The sequence below is a fragment of the Lucilia sericata genome, unplaced genomic scaffold (assembly GCF_015586225.1).
Source record: "Lucilia sericata isolate MDLA Ls3-8-SP2 unplaced genomic scaffold, ASM1558622v1 Contig000524F_arrow, whole genome shotgun sequence".
Lineage (NCBI taxonomy): Eukaryota > Metazoa > Arthropoda > Insecta > Diptera > Calliphoridae > Lucilia > Lucilia sericata.
The window spans coordinates 45523-61781 of NW_023994536.1; the positions used below are offsets into that span (position 1 = coordinate 45523).

Genomic DNA, 16259 nt, shown 5'->3' on the forward strand with positions numbered 1-16259 from the left:
ATAGTCTAGTATAGTGTAGTCTACAGGCTAGCCTATAGTCCTATCTAATACTGTATAATAGTTTAGTCTATAGTCTAGTCTATATCCTAGTCTATATTCTAGTCTATATCTAATCTATAGTCCTGTCTATAGTCTAGTCCAATTTTAGTCTAGGCTATAATTCTGTTTATAGACTATCTTGGTCTAGTCTATAGTCTATTCTAATAGTATGAGCTATTGTCGGTAGTCTTATTTATAGTACAAAGATTCAATATTTGTTAATTTTTTTTAAAAATTTACTGAAATTTATACATATTTATTTGGTAAATTATAAAACTCAGATTTTAGGTTTTGGCAAAGCCCTAACTCTAACAGTTTCTAGCTGGTTTTTTGACATGGTATAACTGGATATGGTGGAAAATTATCGTCACTTGTTGTACCCTGGAGGATATTTGAGTGATGAGAGCTTACTGTCTATAAAGAGTTATTTGACTTCAAATTTCAAATATAACTAGTATCCTATCGCGTTGGTTCGTGATTTGAAGTTAACTCTACAGAATTCGAGAGATTTATTTGTTATAAAAAAATGTTTGCGAATATTTCTCTTGATGCCTTAATTGTTACATGATTCATTGACAATAAGCTTATATTCTGTAAAAGGGGCTAGAAAGAAAATACGGCCAATTATGTACCGATCGTTTATGGAAAGTAAATTTCCTTTATTTATTAACCAGATACTCTAAATTTGTGTAAAGTAAAAAGTGGATAATCATGTACTAGTAAAGGCATTGCTATTTATTTTAATAACTAAATAACGTACTTAATACTAGACGTTTGTAATAAGTAAAATATAACTTACCTTTCAATAGGTACATATGTATGTATTTCATTAAAAATTTTTGCTTTTTATATTTTGATTAAATTATTTGTTTAAACATAATGTATCATAACTGAAAATTCATTTATCGATTAATAACTCTTTACCTTAACTAATTCACATAAAAACGTAAACAAAAAAAGTACATCCCTATGGAAAGCAAAATAAAAAATGGCAACCACACTCTCTTCAACTTGCCAGTTAAACTTTACACACATTTTTCATTTTTAAACCACTTTTTATTGGGAAACTTTTTATTTATATATAAACTGTATCCCTTTATTTATAATATTAAGCACTTTTATGAAAAAACTATTAACTTTTTACCATTGAATTTCTATAAAAACGAGCAACTCGACACAATAACCGACTACCGCACTATAAACAAACAAAAGTAACTAAAAACAAAACATAACTTTATCGATATTTTGAAAATGACAGTTATATGTTTGTTTTTGGTGTATTTTAGAGCTGGTTACTAAATATCGAAAGAATGAATAGAATATTAAGAAAACTTACTTGGTTCAAAATAATTCTTGATTTTTTAACTGCAAGTAAATATTTTATTAATAATTGAAGTAAATTATGCTCGTTTTTTCTATATTTTAATCTTTTTATTATACATTAAATAAAATCCATTTATAAAATCTTACTTATTACAGGTATGAAGAAAGCAAAAAAATCACTTCTTATAAACTAAAATAAACTTTTAAAACTAAGCTCTACGATTTCATTTTCTTATTAGCTTTCGCCACTTTAGCCTTCAGAGCCTTAACATCAAATTTATTATCCTCACCAGCTGCACGTTTTCTTGACGTAGAGGCCTGATCTTCGGTGGGTGGTATGAAATCTTTTTGACGTCTTTCCTGTTGCTTCTCTCTGGCTTCGGCTTGTTTGGATTCACGTTCGTGTTGGCGACGCTGTTGTTTCTGTTCCTTATTAAGGAAATATTCACCAGAAGCCAATTGTTTGTCGATTTTACTTTCAGGCTGTGCCGGTGGGAAGGGTGTGTATTCTTTCTTTTGTTTCTTAACTTTAGGTTGTTTACGTTTGCTAATATTTTTATTCTTGAACTTGGGCAAGAAACGTGACCAATCCTCATTAGCTAATTTGGGATCTTTCATCAACTCTCTTTTGATCATTAATGCCTTGATATTGTAAATGGGATGTACATTTTCCATGGTGTCTATAACAATGTCTCGTACTTGTTGCAAACCTTTATAGGGACCCAAAGCGGCTACCGTGTTGCCCTGTACCAAAACATAACAATCTGTTAACAGTTCTATGGATTTCAAAGTGGCTCCATTGGGTCCAATCAGCCTTTGACGTCTTTTCACGAATTTATCCTTCTTTCTTACTAAATTACCAATTTTAATAATATCACAACCGATTTCATCTTGCAGCACACGTTTTGCCTGTTCAAAGGGTACACTACGTGCCATTAACTTAATCATATCACGGGCTTTGATGATAATATAGGGATCCCAAGTTTTACGTGTTGTCCTCACCACCATACTGCCTTCAATCAAATCGAGTTCTGCTTTAAGATTATACTCAGCCACAGCTTGTTGCACTAGAGGCCATACTTCATTAAGGTATTTCTCACGATACTTCGGAAATAGAGTGGCAAAGGAAGATTCCTCAACTAAACCATTAGGATTGTCATCCGGTTTAAATGCTGGTATTTTCATGGCCCAAGCATTTTCTACCGGCTCATTGGTGTTTTTCGGTTGTTCCTCACCCTCACTGTCACTCATTTTGAAAAGAATTTTACTTTTATTTTCAGTTTTCTTTAATTTTTTTACAAAATTTCCAAAAAAAAGTTGTATAGTAATGCACGTGCGACCAGTTTTGTTTATGACGTTTCTCGAAACAAAAACATTGTATGACGTTACCAGACTGTCAGCATTTTTAATATTGCCAAGAGTTTGGTTCTGTTTCAATTTTTTTTACAAAAAAATAAAATTTTTTGAAACATTTTATACAAAAATAATTTTTATTGAAAATTGTTAAGTAATTCCAGATTTTATTATAAAATTGTCTAAAAAAATATTATTTTGATGGAAAATTCATACAAATTTTCTACAAACAATTCATCGAAAATTTTTATAAAACAATATTTATCGAAAATTGTCTTTAGAAACAAAATTTATCAATATTTTACTGTAGAATAAAAATTTATAAAAAAATATCCATAGAAAAAATATTATAGAAAATTTTCAATTGTAAAGACAAAATTTATTAATTTTCTAAAAAAGATGAAAGTTTATCGAAAAAGTTAAATTATATAAAAAATATTTTCGTAGACAATTTTTTATAAGAAGAAAAATTATATCGAAAATTTTTTTATAGAAAGAAAAATTTTATGGAACATTTTCTAATGAAAAAAATTTGTTTCTATGAAAAGAAAAGTTACCGAAAATTTCTATAAAATGAATATTTATCAAAAATTTAAATTTATCAGTGTATTTCTATGAAAAGGAATATTTTCTTTACTTTTTAAATGAAATTTACCCTGCACCCACAACTTTCACCACTGTTCTTCTGTGATCAACAATCTGGCAATCTCCCAACAAAAAGTACTGTATAAACAAAATTTTTCTTTGTTGATTTTTTTGCTTGTTCGAACAGCTGTTCACCGAAAGCAAAATAACAACGACGAAATAAAGAAAATTTTTGCGACAATTTTTTATCTATCGAAGAAAAAATAGATTTTTAGAGCTTTTATACATAGAAATTTTTAACAAAATCTTTTCGAAAAGACTGCATTTCAGTTTTAAATTAACAAAAAAGAAAAAATGATAAATTCCGTGCGATATGAACGCAGCAACAGCAGTGAACAAATGCAATTTAATGTTTTGAGTGATAGTGGTGGTCGTAGTAGTGTTGGAGGTGGTGAATCACCTCTTACTCCTAGCCAAACATCAACAACGCCTGCTAATAGCATGACAGAAGAACCCTTGGGTATAGGAAATGTAGGTGAAATAAGATTTTCCAATTGGAATGTTATGATAAACATGTTATTCCTTTACAGATACTGTGCACCCATGACGGTGTTTTATTGAAAAAAGCCAGTGCTGAACATATAGCTGACCTTAATACCAGCGGATCTTTGTCGTTGGTGGAATATGGTCCCTCTAAACGTTTGTACATAGAGTGGAAACCTAATGAAAATATTTTAATCGCAGATGACAGCCAGGATCAAGGCGATTGGGCTTTGGTGGATACTATATCACAACGTAATCGCACCGTTTCGGAGTGTAAGGTTTTCAATACAAAACCCATGGAAACATCTACCGGTTCTATACCAAAAGTTCGCCTGATACGCACCTTTTTGGAGGATTTATCTGGTATTGAGGTCAAACAACGTCGCCAGACCATTAAGTTTATGCGGAAAATAGATGGTACTTTACACACCGAATTCTTTTTCCAACACGGTAATGCTGATCTATTTTTAAGCAGCCTTAAGAAATTACACGTCATCGATATGGCTCCTGCAGCTCGAGCTGGGGAAGAATATGTTATCTTAACCACCGAGACCCAAAAACTGAAGAAAACTTTTGCCGAGCTTGATATAGGAGAAATAAAAGCCAGTTCTTTGGGCAATGAAGGCTGGCTACCGAATAAAGTTGTTGGCTTACTAGCTAGTATCCCCGATTATATGGCTCATAAAACACCACCCAAAGTTAGACCTGGCACCATAGAAGTAAAAGAACGCCAGAAATCATCACCACCTTCTGACAACTACCAAATGGTGGGCATAAGCGGCAGCACCAATACCTCGGACTCGCGCAGTCGTGCCAGCAGCTTGGATAAATCACCCGAAATGGATTCAAGTGAAATGGAAAATGTTAAGGAAATCGATGAGAAAATTATACCACCCCTACCGGAACGAAAGCCGGTTTTAAGAGGTTTACCTCTTAACGAAAATCAATGGTTGGAATTTCAAACACCCGATGGTCGCATTTCAGATCCTTGTCGTATATTAGAAATCATATTCAAAGGTGGCATTGAACCCAAACTACGTTGCGAAGTGTGGAAGTATCTGCTAAACTACTATCAATGGAGTGACAGTGAGGTGGAGCGTATAGCCAGAAGAAAACAAAAATCCATGGAATACTATAGTATGAAGGCTCAATGGTTGTCGATGACCACAATACAAGAGGCCAATTTTTCCGGTTATCGTGATCGCAAGTGTCAAATTGAAAAGGATGTTAAGAGGACTGATCGCTCATTGGACTATTTTGCCGGTGAAGATAATCCAAATTTGTTGACATTGCAGGGTATATTGATGACCTATGTCATGTATAATTTTGATTTGGGTTATGTCCAGGGCATGTCGGATTTATTGGCACCCATTTTGGCAACATTGGTGAGTATAATGGAAAAATTTGTGGAAAATGTTCTATGAAAAGAAAATTTTCTATAAAAAGGAACATTTCTGGAAAATTTTGTATATAAAAAGGAAATTTTCTAGATAATTTTTTATAATAAGAAAACTTGCCGAAAAAAATTTAATTTTCGAAAATTTTTTATAAAAAGGAAAATTTTTTGAAAACTTTTCTATAAAAGGGAAAATTAATGGAAAATTTTATTTTTAAAAGGAAAATGTATCTATCTTTCTATAATAAGAAAACTAATCGAATAAAAAGAGTTTTATATAAAAATGCAATTAATGGAAAATTTCAAAAAAAAGTAAATTTTTCAAAAATTTCCTAAAAAAAAGTTAATTTTTCAAAAATTTCCTAAAAAAAGAAAATTTTTCAAAAATTTCCTAAAAAAAGAAAATTTTTCAAAAATTTCATAGAAGAAGAAAATTTAAAAATTTAAAACGTTTTTCTTTACTCATGATCTTTACTTTTTCCAGGAAAATGAAGTCGATGCCTTTTGGTGCTTTGTTGGCTTTATGGACATGGTATTCGCCAACTTTGATATCGATCAAGCCGGCATGAAATCACAATTCAATCAATTACGTGCTCTCTTAGAATTTGCAAATCCACGACTTTTTAAATACATGATTACCCATGATTCGGATAATATGTATTTTTGTTTCCGTTGGCTTTTGGTTTGGTATAAACGTGAATTTTCCAATGATGATATTTTAAAACTATGGGAATGTCTGTGGACGAAATTACCTTGTCCTAATTTTCATATACTTATATCGGTGGCAATATTGGATCAACAAACTGACATTATTATCGAAAGTCAATATGAATTTACAGAGATACTAAAACATGTCAATGAACTATCGGGTAATATTGACTTGAGACGTACTTTGGAAATAGCGGAAGCCATATATCATCAAATAAAAGAGGCTGAAAATTTACCCAATGCTATAAGACTAATAATAGGTGAACCACTAATAGAGACAGAAGCCACTGGAGAGGGTGACAATGATACACCCGAACAATTTGATGATGATTTTGATGAATTGGTTAGAGAGCAGACTCCAGAGGAGAAGAAACGCAATCAAGAGTGGTTAGAAGAAGCCTGTGAACGTTCCATGTTTTTGCAATATATGTAATAACTTTATATATATATAAACATATAACAAACAATCGTACAGTTTATGATGCAAATTCAAAATAGCACATTATAAGTAGGATTTAATTTTTATTTTTTTCATTTTTTGTTATAGTTACTATTATAAGGCGTATTGCTAATGTTAAACTCCCTAGCTATCTATAGAAAAGCTAAGTTTCCTTTAGGGAATTTCAAGTCTTTTTCATTTAAAAATACGCCTGTCTATGTTAAATTGTTTAGTCTTGTATTTAAGTTGAATTATTAGTTTTTCTTTCTTATTTTATAATTATAAGGCAGGTTAAAGCAAATTACAAATTATTAACTATATTAAAATAAATAAAAAACACCCCATTTAATGGCCTCAACAACTATTGTTATAAAAAAGAGAAAACAAACAAAAGCAAAAAAAAAAAACGTAAAATCTATACGATAAATATTAAGCTTTATTCCTTATATATCCAATATCTTTATGTATTTGCCGAAAAAAACAAAAACTAATATCAATTATTTTATAACGCAAACAACAATTAATGATTAAATGTTTAAAACGAAATATAAACACACACACATACATACACACAAATATAAAACATACATAGTATTTAATTATAATAAAATGTAAACATTTTAATTTTTATTGAAAAACAAAGAAAGAAAAAGCCACACAATTTAATTAGATGGTGAAATAAAAAATAACACATTTTTTTAAATAAAATCGTAAAACAAAGTCATTTTTTTAACAAAAGCAATACATTGGATGTACATTTTTTGGTGCAAGCAGCATTATATAATGAGACTGACTACCTACCTACCTAACTAACTAACTAATTAACTACTAACTAACTAACTAACTAACTAACTAACTAACTAACTAACTAACTAACTAACTACTAACTAACTAACTAACTAACTAACTAACTAACTAACTAACTAACTACTAACTAACTAACTAACTAACTAACTAACTAACTAACTAACTAACTAACTAACTAACTAACTAACTAACTAACTAACTAACTAACTAACTAACTAACTAACTAACTAACTAACTAACTAACTAACTAACTAACTAACTAACTACTAACTAACTAACTAACTAACTAACTAACTAACTAACTAACTAACTAACTAACTAACTAACTAACTAACTAACTAACTAACTAACTAACTAACTAACTAACTAACTAACTAACTAACTAACTAACTAACTAACTAACTAACTAACTAACCAACTAACTAACTAACTAACCAACTAACACTAACTAACTAAGGACTTAGACCTGCCTGCTATGCAGATGATGTAGATCTTCTAAGGATCGCAATTACTTGTGTAAAAGAGCTGCGGAGGTTCTGAATACGGTCTTGAGCTGGGCCCAAGCGAGAGGTCTCAATGTTAACCCCAATGTTAAGACGGAAAAACAAACATTTATAAGTATACTGAACCCCATTTCCTGGGCAAGATGATACCGGTGGCAGTCAGAGTTAGGTACTTAGGTGTAATCCTTGACCGGAAATTTTAAATGGATACACTACATAGAGGATAGGATTAACAAGGTACGTCGGCGCTGGGCGATATACATATATAGGAGAACTATAGGCATGAATTAGGGTCTCAGTCCTACTATATATTTAGACCAATTCTAGCTGATGCTTCTATAATCTGGTGGACTTCGTTGGACAAAAAGTGGTAATATCAAACTACTACAGGGAATACGTCCACCAAGGCTCTGAAAACGTTCCAACCATTGAAACACATTTAAGGTATGAGAAGGCACTAAAATTTAGGCGAACTGGCCAAGAACGGTTATAGAACACGTCATCAATGTATACTGGACTCATTGGAAGGCTATACACAATCATCGAACATATCCAATCACATACCAGACACAAAGTCGAAAACTTTGAAACACTGATCGCAGATAGAATGTCTTGTTCAAGCAGAACATTAGAGCAATTACACCTAGGAATCAGTTGCTACACGGATGGTTCTTAATTGAGGGACATAGTAGGCCTGGGGTTCTATATTGAAGACCCAGAAACAGAAATATATATACCACCGTTTTCCTAATCACAATACAAGCTCCAGGCAATTAGAGCGATATCAGGCGCTAAAGTTAAATCTAAGACCGTATTGTAAGAAAGCTCTAACAGAATAATCTCCCAGTGGTAAGGTTTACTTCATACCAGGCCACACTACTAACTAACTTGGGAACGGTATTATGTGTGTTTTGGGCGCTCCTTAATGTGATATAAAAATTCTGAGATCAGATTCGTTTTCGGTGCAGCTCGATCTATTAGGGTTACGGCCTACTTTTTAAATAAAACTAACCATTGGTTTTTTTATACATTTTTTTTTTATTTTGTTTAGAATTTTTGTTTTGTTGTTGTATATATAATTCAATATCATTTGTTGTTGTAGTAATAGTTGTTGTTGTTGTTTGTTTTAATAATTAAATCATACTTATAGTTAAATAGTAATTATTTAAAAAAAATGATGTCATAATAAATGTTCATACATAATTTGTTTTATTTATTTTTATTTTATTTAAATGGAGATTTTTTTTCTTAATTTGTTTTGCAAAAATGTTTTTAATTTTTTTTTTTATTTTGTTATTTATATTTGTATAATTATGGTTGGTAACAGAGCATGTAATGTTTTGTTATTTTGCTGATAGATTAAAAAATAATTGTTTTTTTATATTTATATTTATAAATTTTATGAATTATTTTGTTTTTAATAATGAAGCAACAGGTTTTTATTTAAATTTATTTTGAATTACTATTATATTTATGTTGGGTTTGTTATTTATTTTTTTTTTTTATAAAGATAAATTCTATATAGTTTGTTTGTGTTGATGGTTGTTGGTTTTTTAAAAGATATTTTAAATAATTTTTATAAAATTTTAATAAACTTAAGTTTAGCCACATTTAATTAATTGTCCAATTATAAAACTGAATTTGTTTTTTTTTATTAATAAAATATTTATTTATGTATTTACAAAATTATTTTTTTTTAATATAGTGTTTTTTTAAGAAAATATATATATTTTTTTTAGTTACATATTAAATCATTTTTTTTTTTTTTTGAATTTTTTGTGCTTTTTTATAGAAATGTTTTATGTTTTTTTTATTTAAAATTAAAGTTTTATTATTTATAGAATAATTTAATTAATAAGCATGCAATTTTATTTTTTGTTTGTATTGATTTTTTAATGTTTATGTTTTTAATTTTTTTATTTTCTAATTTTATAAGCGCTTTATAAAGTTTTATTTTTATCTTTTTACTTAATATTTAATAGTTTAATTTTAAAGTTAAAATAATAAGTTTCAAAAAATTATTTTTATTTGGTTTACAGCAGCTTTTTTGAAAAAAAAAAAAAATTTCTTGAAAATTATTATTTTTTAAAAAGAAAAGCAATGTTTTATTTTAATAACCTTTGAAGTTGTTTAAACAAATTTTATGATTTCAACTTTTCCAGCAGCATAGGAAAAGTATTGTTTTACAAAAATTTTATAAAATATTTTAAATTTTACTAAAATTGAAGCATTTTGTTGCACAGCAGCATTGCGCAAACAGAATGCACGTATTTTAAAATATTTAACACTTTTTTAAAGACTTTATTCATTTCTATTCTGCATTTTGAATATCACACGTTCAACGATCATATATAAGTGATCATATAGAGCGATTTAAACGAAAAGTATTGAACAAGAACAATTGCATCTAATGGCAGAATAATTCAAAACAAATTCATATGGTCAATTCATATGGAAAAGTATTGTTTTTTCAGTTCAACTGACAAAAAATTTGCTATTGTGAGGTTTAACAGCTGATATATTCAAAAATGTCACATACAGAGTCATTCTGTATGTGACATCCATTCAAAATGGATAGTTGTGAATTCAAAATGAACGCACTATTAGTACAGACTGAAATATGGGCCATAAAAAAAGTTACAAAGTAACAACCGGACTGCAATTATATCTCTAACAGGTGTGAACACCACATCAAGATTGATCCTGGAATGCCGGACATCTTTAGACAGGACGATGTGAGATTTAACAGTCGTACTAATACCCATATGGGGATTCTATTGGCAATAGAATTATCAAGTAACTGGCGGCAATAAGCGCATAAATATCAGATATAGACCTTAATAATTTCTGCGAAATTCCGCTGAATGTATGAAAAACAAATTCTATTCAAATTCTCTCAAACGAGATGGACTAATGAATAGTGTTGTGCTATAACTAAGAAGGTAAGAGCTAAATGTAGATATGTAATGAAAGCCTGATTAGTTCCCAACTATAGCTAGATAATTACTGTTATCAGGAAGACTTTAAATACTCTATAATGACCGCGATAGAAGTTGTCATGATAAAGAGGACGAGGGATATATTGCATTAGAAGACCAAAATTGTGTCAGAAATATCGAAGGAAAACTTCATTCGTTCTCAACTGACCAATATAATTACTGTTATCAGGAAGACTTTAAATACTTCATAATAACCGCGTTAGAAATTATCATGATAAAGAGTATGAGGGATCTATTGAATCTCTTCTCTGTCTTTAGCTTGCATTAGGAGGAGACTAAAAATTTAACAGAAATATCATAAGGCGTTCAGATTGATTCGATAATGAGAACTTTTGACTCTTTCTCATAACTTATTTCCCCAACTGTCACCTCTAAAAGCATCTGTCTTTATTTCTCTCTATATCAATTCTCTATTAACAGGACATCACTAACCAGTTCTAGAAGAGTTAAGGATTGTAAATTATCGAAAACTTGATGCAATGGCAAGCAGGAAACTTATTGGACTGGTTAGATGCTATCTAATGATTCTGATACGGGTTTCTGCAGACTACGCATAAATGGTTGGAAAACTAAAGACGATGGAGCTCACAATTTGCCATTGTCCTGAGTAGAAGGCAGGGTCTCAGACAAAAATGGCTAGAAAATAGATTCTACGACAAACTGGGAAGCATTGCGGGGAGTAAACCATCCAAACCAAAAAAAAATTTCAGGGGAATTAGAAGGGCTAATTTGGATGCGGCCACCAATGAGGATTCTGGAGCTGAAATATCGAAATTACGTTAAAATATACTTGATTTCTTGTTCGATATCGAATGTCATCATCTCAAAAAGGAAAATTACAATCAATTTTACTCGATGAGTTGTATGCGATCCTGATCTTCTATCTCAAATTCTTCTTGAACAATTCACTTCCTCCTTTTTCTTCATTTCTTCATTTTAAGTTACTATAAACATTCGAGTGGACTATCTTCGAATGGAGTTGCAACTTAGGATGTATAACACTTCCTAACCTAACTCGCTATTTCTTGCTTCCTTTTTAGTGTCCATTTCTTTTGAGGTCATCACGAAGTTACCATAAGTACCCGCTTTTAAGACAAACTGTTTGTGGGATAAATGGGTGGATATTTTCAAAACAATTCCTAAAGCATTACTTTTCAATTCAGCAATTCATGATTTAAAAACTTTAAACACCGCCAAAGCTTAGGTCCGTATTATAACGATTTGATAGGCTCATAAATCTTGCTAATAATAGCTTAACCTTGCCGTTTCTAAAGAAAACCTAAAAACTTCTCTCTTAATTTGAAATAAATGCCAATAATGTGTTGTTTTTTTTTTTTTTTGTTGTTTATCATTTCATTTGTTATATATGAAAATAATTTGTATATTTTTTTTGTGTGTGTTTTATTACAGATTTTTGTTGTTGTTGTTGGTTTTACGATTTAATAGTAGTTACAATAATATAATAATAATAATAATAATTTTACAAGTGATAATCGAATAAATACGAATATAAATTTTTTATATTAAAAAAAATTTTTTTTGCTTAAAAAAAAATCAAACAAGAAAAATGAAAAAAATAACCAAAAAAAAATATTAAATTATTTCTAGTAAAAAAAATTGAAAAATATTTAACTAGTTAAAGAAAGTCACAGCAGCAAATTAGTAAATAACATAACTTAGTTAAATTTGCAAATTTTTAAACTTGAAATAATTTTTTTATTAATTTAATTATTTTTTTCTTATTTTTCAAACGTTTTATTAAACAATATGCAATAATAGTTGCTTATAAAGAGAATTGCTAATGAAAATAATAATTTTCAACAGCAGCATTAATATAGCAATTTTCCCTACAAGAAACTATTATAGCAGTTTTGTTTTAAAGTCAACGTTGTTGTTATATTTAAATAGTTTCTATTTGTTATTACAATAAAACATTAAAACTTTTCTCTTAATATTGTTGTGTATTTGTTAGGGTTTAAATATAATTTCTAAATAGTGTGTGTGTGTGTGTGTGGGTGTGTGTGTTGATTTGTTAAAATGAGTAAAAATTATTTAAAATAAAATTATAATAAAATAAAAATTTTAAAATTAAAAAAAAAAGAAAAATATTAAAAGAATTTATATCTTATATAATATATTACAAAATTAAATTTAAAAAAAATATATAGATTTTTTTATGTTGCAAAATTTAATAATTTTTTTTGTTTGTTTTTTTTTTTATATCAATTAATTTGTTTTAGCATAAAATTATTTTTAAAACTGTATAAGTATTAATAACTAGAGGGGGGGGGGGGGGGGGGGGTAGGGGGTTTGTTTGTTTTATAGCTTAATTTTAACAACTAAACTAAACTCACTTTTGCATATTTGTTTTTTTTTTTTTATTTTACTTGCTTTTGAAGTTGTTTTTATATTTATAATTTTATAAAGAGTCTTTCTGTGATATTTTACTCTTTAGTTTATAATTAATGTTTTTTTTTTTGTTTTTCTCTTTACTAAAAACTAATAAAAAGTTCTACTCTTTTTTCTCTGTTATTTTCTTTTCGTGCTTTTAAGCAGCTGTTAATTAACTTTCTGTTAAAGTCCCCTATATGTTCATTATTTTAAAGCAGCTTGTTTTTTTTCATTCTTGGTTTTTGTTTTACTCTCCCCACCCATTTAAATTTAATTTTCATTTTCTCCTCTGACGGCGTCCTTTAACAATAATTTCCTACTATTTATTTATAGATGTGCGCCTTAAGCGCCTTAAAACTCATTCTTGTTTTTCTTCGTTTTCACTACTTGTGGACAGATTTAAGGAATTGTCGGCACTACCTGATGACGATTGACGTGTGTGGCGTGTGGATCTTAATTCGCGTCTTTTCTCTGGTGGCTGTTCGCTAATGAGGGAATGATCGGCCCCAGAACGTGGACGTTTTAGACGACCCGAAGATCTACGTGTCTCTTCGTTGGTCGATGAGGCAGATGTATTATTACCCGATTCAGTGGCTAAATCTTCTATGCTACCGCTGTGTGAACCTGCGCTAGCTGTGCTAGTATTTGCTGTCGAGGTGGGTGGTGGTATTTGTGAGTTGGATGTGGATGGATTTTGTTGTTGCTGTTGTTGTTGTGATTGCGTTTGAGCTGTTGCTGAGGGTTTTTTGAGTATTGGTTGTATTATCAGTTCATCGGCTTCCTCGTAGGGTGGTGGCATCTTGGCTGCCTCTGCCGCATTTGTAATGGTCAAAGATATTCTAGATTCACTACGTTCGGAACGTTCACTGCTTGAACTGGCTCCCGAACTTATGGGCGGTGCTATAGTTATGGTCGTTTGTGAGGGTAAGTTGGCCGCTATGCCCGCCGAGTTCAAAGGTGTTAAGGTTACCTTATCGGCCTCCGGCTGTTGGCTAGAAGATGATGAAGAAGAGCCTCGTATGGATTTCTCTATACTTGTCATGCCTCCCCCCAGATTTAATGGAAAACCTGCAGCCGCCAAAGCTGCTGCTGTATTTAGATCATCTTTAAGCGATGTTGACGTATCAGTACGCTGTCTCTTGGACTTATGATGATCATCCTGTGAAGACGAGGTGCTCGAGTAGGAGGGTGTGGTGGCCGATGCCGAAGTGGGTATTAGGGATATACCGGAGCCCAAGCCCAATTGTTTGGTATAATAGTCCATTTGTTTTTGGAAGGCATCCTTGGCTAAAGCATCTTGATCTCTTTGTCTCTTCGAGGCTGACGACGATGAAGAGCTGGTAGTGGTTGAGGAGCCTCCAGTAAGACCAGCCAAACTGCCTGTCAAGCTGGCCAGGGAGCCGGGACCGGTAAGTGGTAAGGAACTACCGGCAGCCGCCATAGCTTGAGCTGCCATTTCAGCCAAAAAGGCTTGACTGAAATCAGCTGGCATGCCGGGTATTTGTGGTAAGGCGGCAGCAGCTGCAGCAGCCGCGGCGGCCGCTGCCTTAGCACTCTTGCTGTTGGATGTATTAGAAGAGGAGGTATTACTTGAAGAACTGCTGGAGGCGCCGGTCATAGAGGGTGGCAGTTTGCCTTGTGATAAGGCTTGTAGTGTAGCTAAGTCGGTAGGCAGCTGACCTCTAGCCAATTGTTCCATAAGTTTCTGTTGTTCCTTGGCAGCCTGTTGAGCAGCTACGGCTGCAGCATTTGAGGCGGATGAACTCGAAGAAGATCTCTTCTCACTAACGGTGTTTGAAGATGAAGTTGATGAACCAGATATTGGTGGCATGCCTAAGGAGTTCATGAGTCTAGTGGCCTGAGCCAAATCCATATTTGCCATTCTTGAGAATGATTCCAAGATTTGAGCATCTGCTGGCGGCAACAATAGATTAGATAATTGAGCCATTTCTGCGGAAGCTTGGGCAGCTGCTCTGCTGGCTGACGATTGACGGCCGCGTGATGAGGACGATTGTGTGGAACTAGAACCTTGACCACTGGAACCAGACATGCTGGCAGCCATAGCATTCATGAGATTTGCTGCCTGGGCTGCCGACGAGGCAGCTGCTGAGGAGGCTGATGAACGGGAGTTGGATGATTTGGACTGTGATTGATGAGCCTTGGATTGTGTTGTCGAGGTGGAACCGGCTGAGGAAGCTCCATTCATTAAATACTGTTGGGCCAATTGATCATAGGCCGAACCCAAGCCGGTGGAACCCAAAGAGTAGGGATTTAAACCACTCATACCCATGGGTGGATACAGTAGTGAGGGATTGGCAAATAAGAAGGGGAAACCAGCCGCCAATTGGGAAGCTGAGGCAGCTGCTGCAGCAGCAGAATTCTTAGAATTTGATCCCGATGACGAATTATTACTACCTGTAGAGGAACTAGCTCCCAAAGCTGCCGCGGCAGCAGCAGCAGCGGCGGCTGCAGCATTTTGCTGAGCCTGTTGATCATTTTTACTCTTCTTACTCGACGATGTATTCGATTGTGAAGAGTTTTTACTATTCGAACCGCTGTTTGAGGAGCTACCTGTAACACCGCCTAAACCACTTAAAGCAGGTCCAGCTGCTGCCATAAGAGCGGCCAAAGATTGTGTATCCATGCCAGCTAAATTGCCTAAACCTCCCATACCCGCCAAACTGGCGAACAGATTCATATTGTTTAGATTACCCAAACCGGGTATATTGCCCATGCCAGGCATACCGGCAAACGGCATAGACAATAGAGGATTCTTAGGATCAAAGGCTGAAAGAGGATTTTTGGGATCGAAGCCACCCAAATTGGGTAGACCGGCCAAAAGACTGGGATTTAAACCCGCTAATGAACCGAACTGCATGGCAGCATTAGCCTGATCCATGGCCGACTGCCGGGAGGATTTCTTCGAGGAACTGGAGTTCGAGGATGTAGACTGTGACGAAGACTGTTGTTGAGAATTCGAATGACTACCGGAGGAGGCATTGCTGGATGTAGAGGATGGTCGGCCTGTATGAGATTTACTGCTCGAACTATAAGATGATTCCATAGGTTTTGGTGAAGGAGCAGACATGGGATTTTGCATTTGTTCCAACCACTTGGGATCCACCTCATAATTTGGATTTTCCGTAAGCCTGCAAAGGAATGAATTAATAATT

At 32.6% G+C, this 16259-nt stretch overlaps 3 protein-coding genes across 9 annotated transcripts in view; 1 reads left to right on the forward strand and 2 right to left on the reverse strand.

The window, feature by feature from the left end:
- Positions 1 to 1448: 1448 nt before the first annotated feature.
- LOC119605833 (KRR1 small subunit processome component homolog) lies at positions 1449 to 2737 on the reverse strand. Its single transcript, XM_037959155.1, has one exon. The coding sequence runs from the start codon at positions 2611 to 2613 to the stop codon at positions 1579 to 1581; it is 1035 nt and encodes a 344-aa protein (XP_037815083.1). The 5' UTR covers positions 2614 to 2737; the 3' UTR covers positions 1449 to 1578.
- A 749-nt stretch (positions 2738 to 3486) lies between these two features.
- Positions 3487 to 7209, forward strand: LOC119605824 (TBC1 domain family member 15). The gene is made up of 3 exons (XM_037959141.1): positions 3487 to 3831; positions 3891 to 5228; positions 5724 to 7209. Exons 1-3 carry the CDS (start codon positions 3655 to 3657, stop codon positions 6378 to 6380), a joined length of 2172 nt encoding a protein of 723 aa, XP_037815069.1. The 5' UTR covers positions 3487 to 3654; the 3' UTR covers positions 6381 to 7209.
- Positions 7210 to 13058: 5849 nt separating this feature from the next.
- Positions 13059 to 16259, reverse strand: part of LOC119605828 (serine-rich adhesin for platelets) — a 66122-nt gene continuing 62921 nt past the window's right edge. For all 7 annotated transcript variants that reach the window (XM_037959150.1, XM_037959149.1, XM_037959146.1 and 4 more), the window contains one exon: positions 13059 to 16235. In XM_037959150.1, the coding sequence (XP_037815078.1) occupies positions 13445 to 16235 (2791 nt within the window). In that variant the 3' untranslated portion in view covers positions 13059 to 13444. The remainder of the gene's footprint in view (positions 16236 to 16259) is intronic.

Coding starts and splice junctions, on each gene's coding strand:
- LOC119605833 (XM_037959155.1), bottom strand. CDS start 2,613: ATGAGTGACAGTGAGGGTGAGGAACAACCGAAAAACACCAATGAGCCG.
- LOC119605824 (XM_037959141.1), top strand. CDS start 3,655: ATGATAAATTCCGTGCGATATGAACGCAGCAACAGCAGTGAACAAATG. Junction 3,832..3,890: donor AACCCTTGGGTATAGGAAAT/GTAGGTGAAATA, acceptor ATTCCTTTACAG/ATACTGTGCACCCATGACGG. Junction 5,229..5,723: donor CACCCATTTTGGCAACATTG/GTGAGTATAATG, acceptor TACTTTTTCCAG/GAAAATGAAGTCGATGCCTT.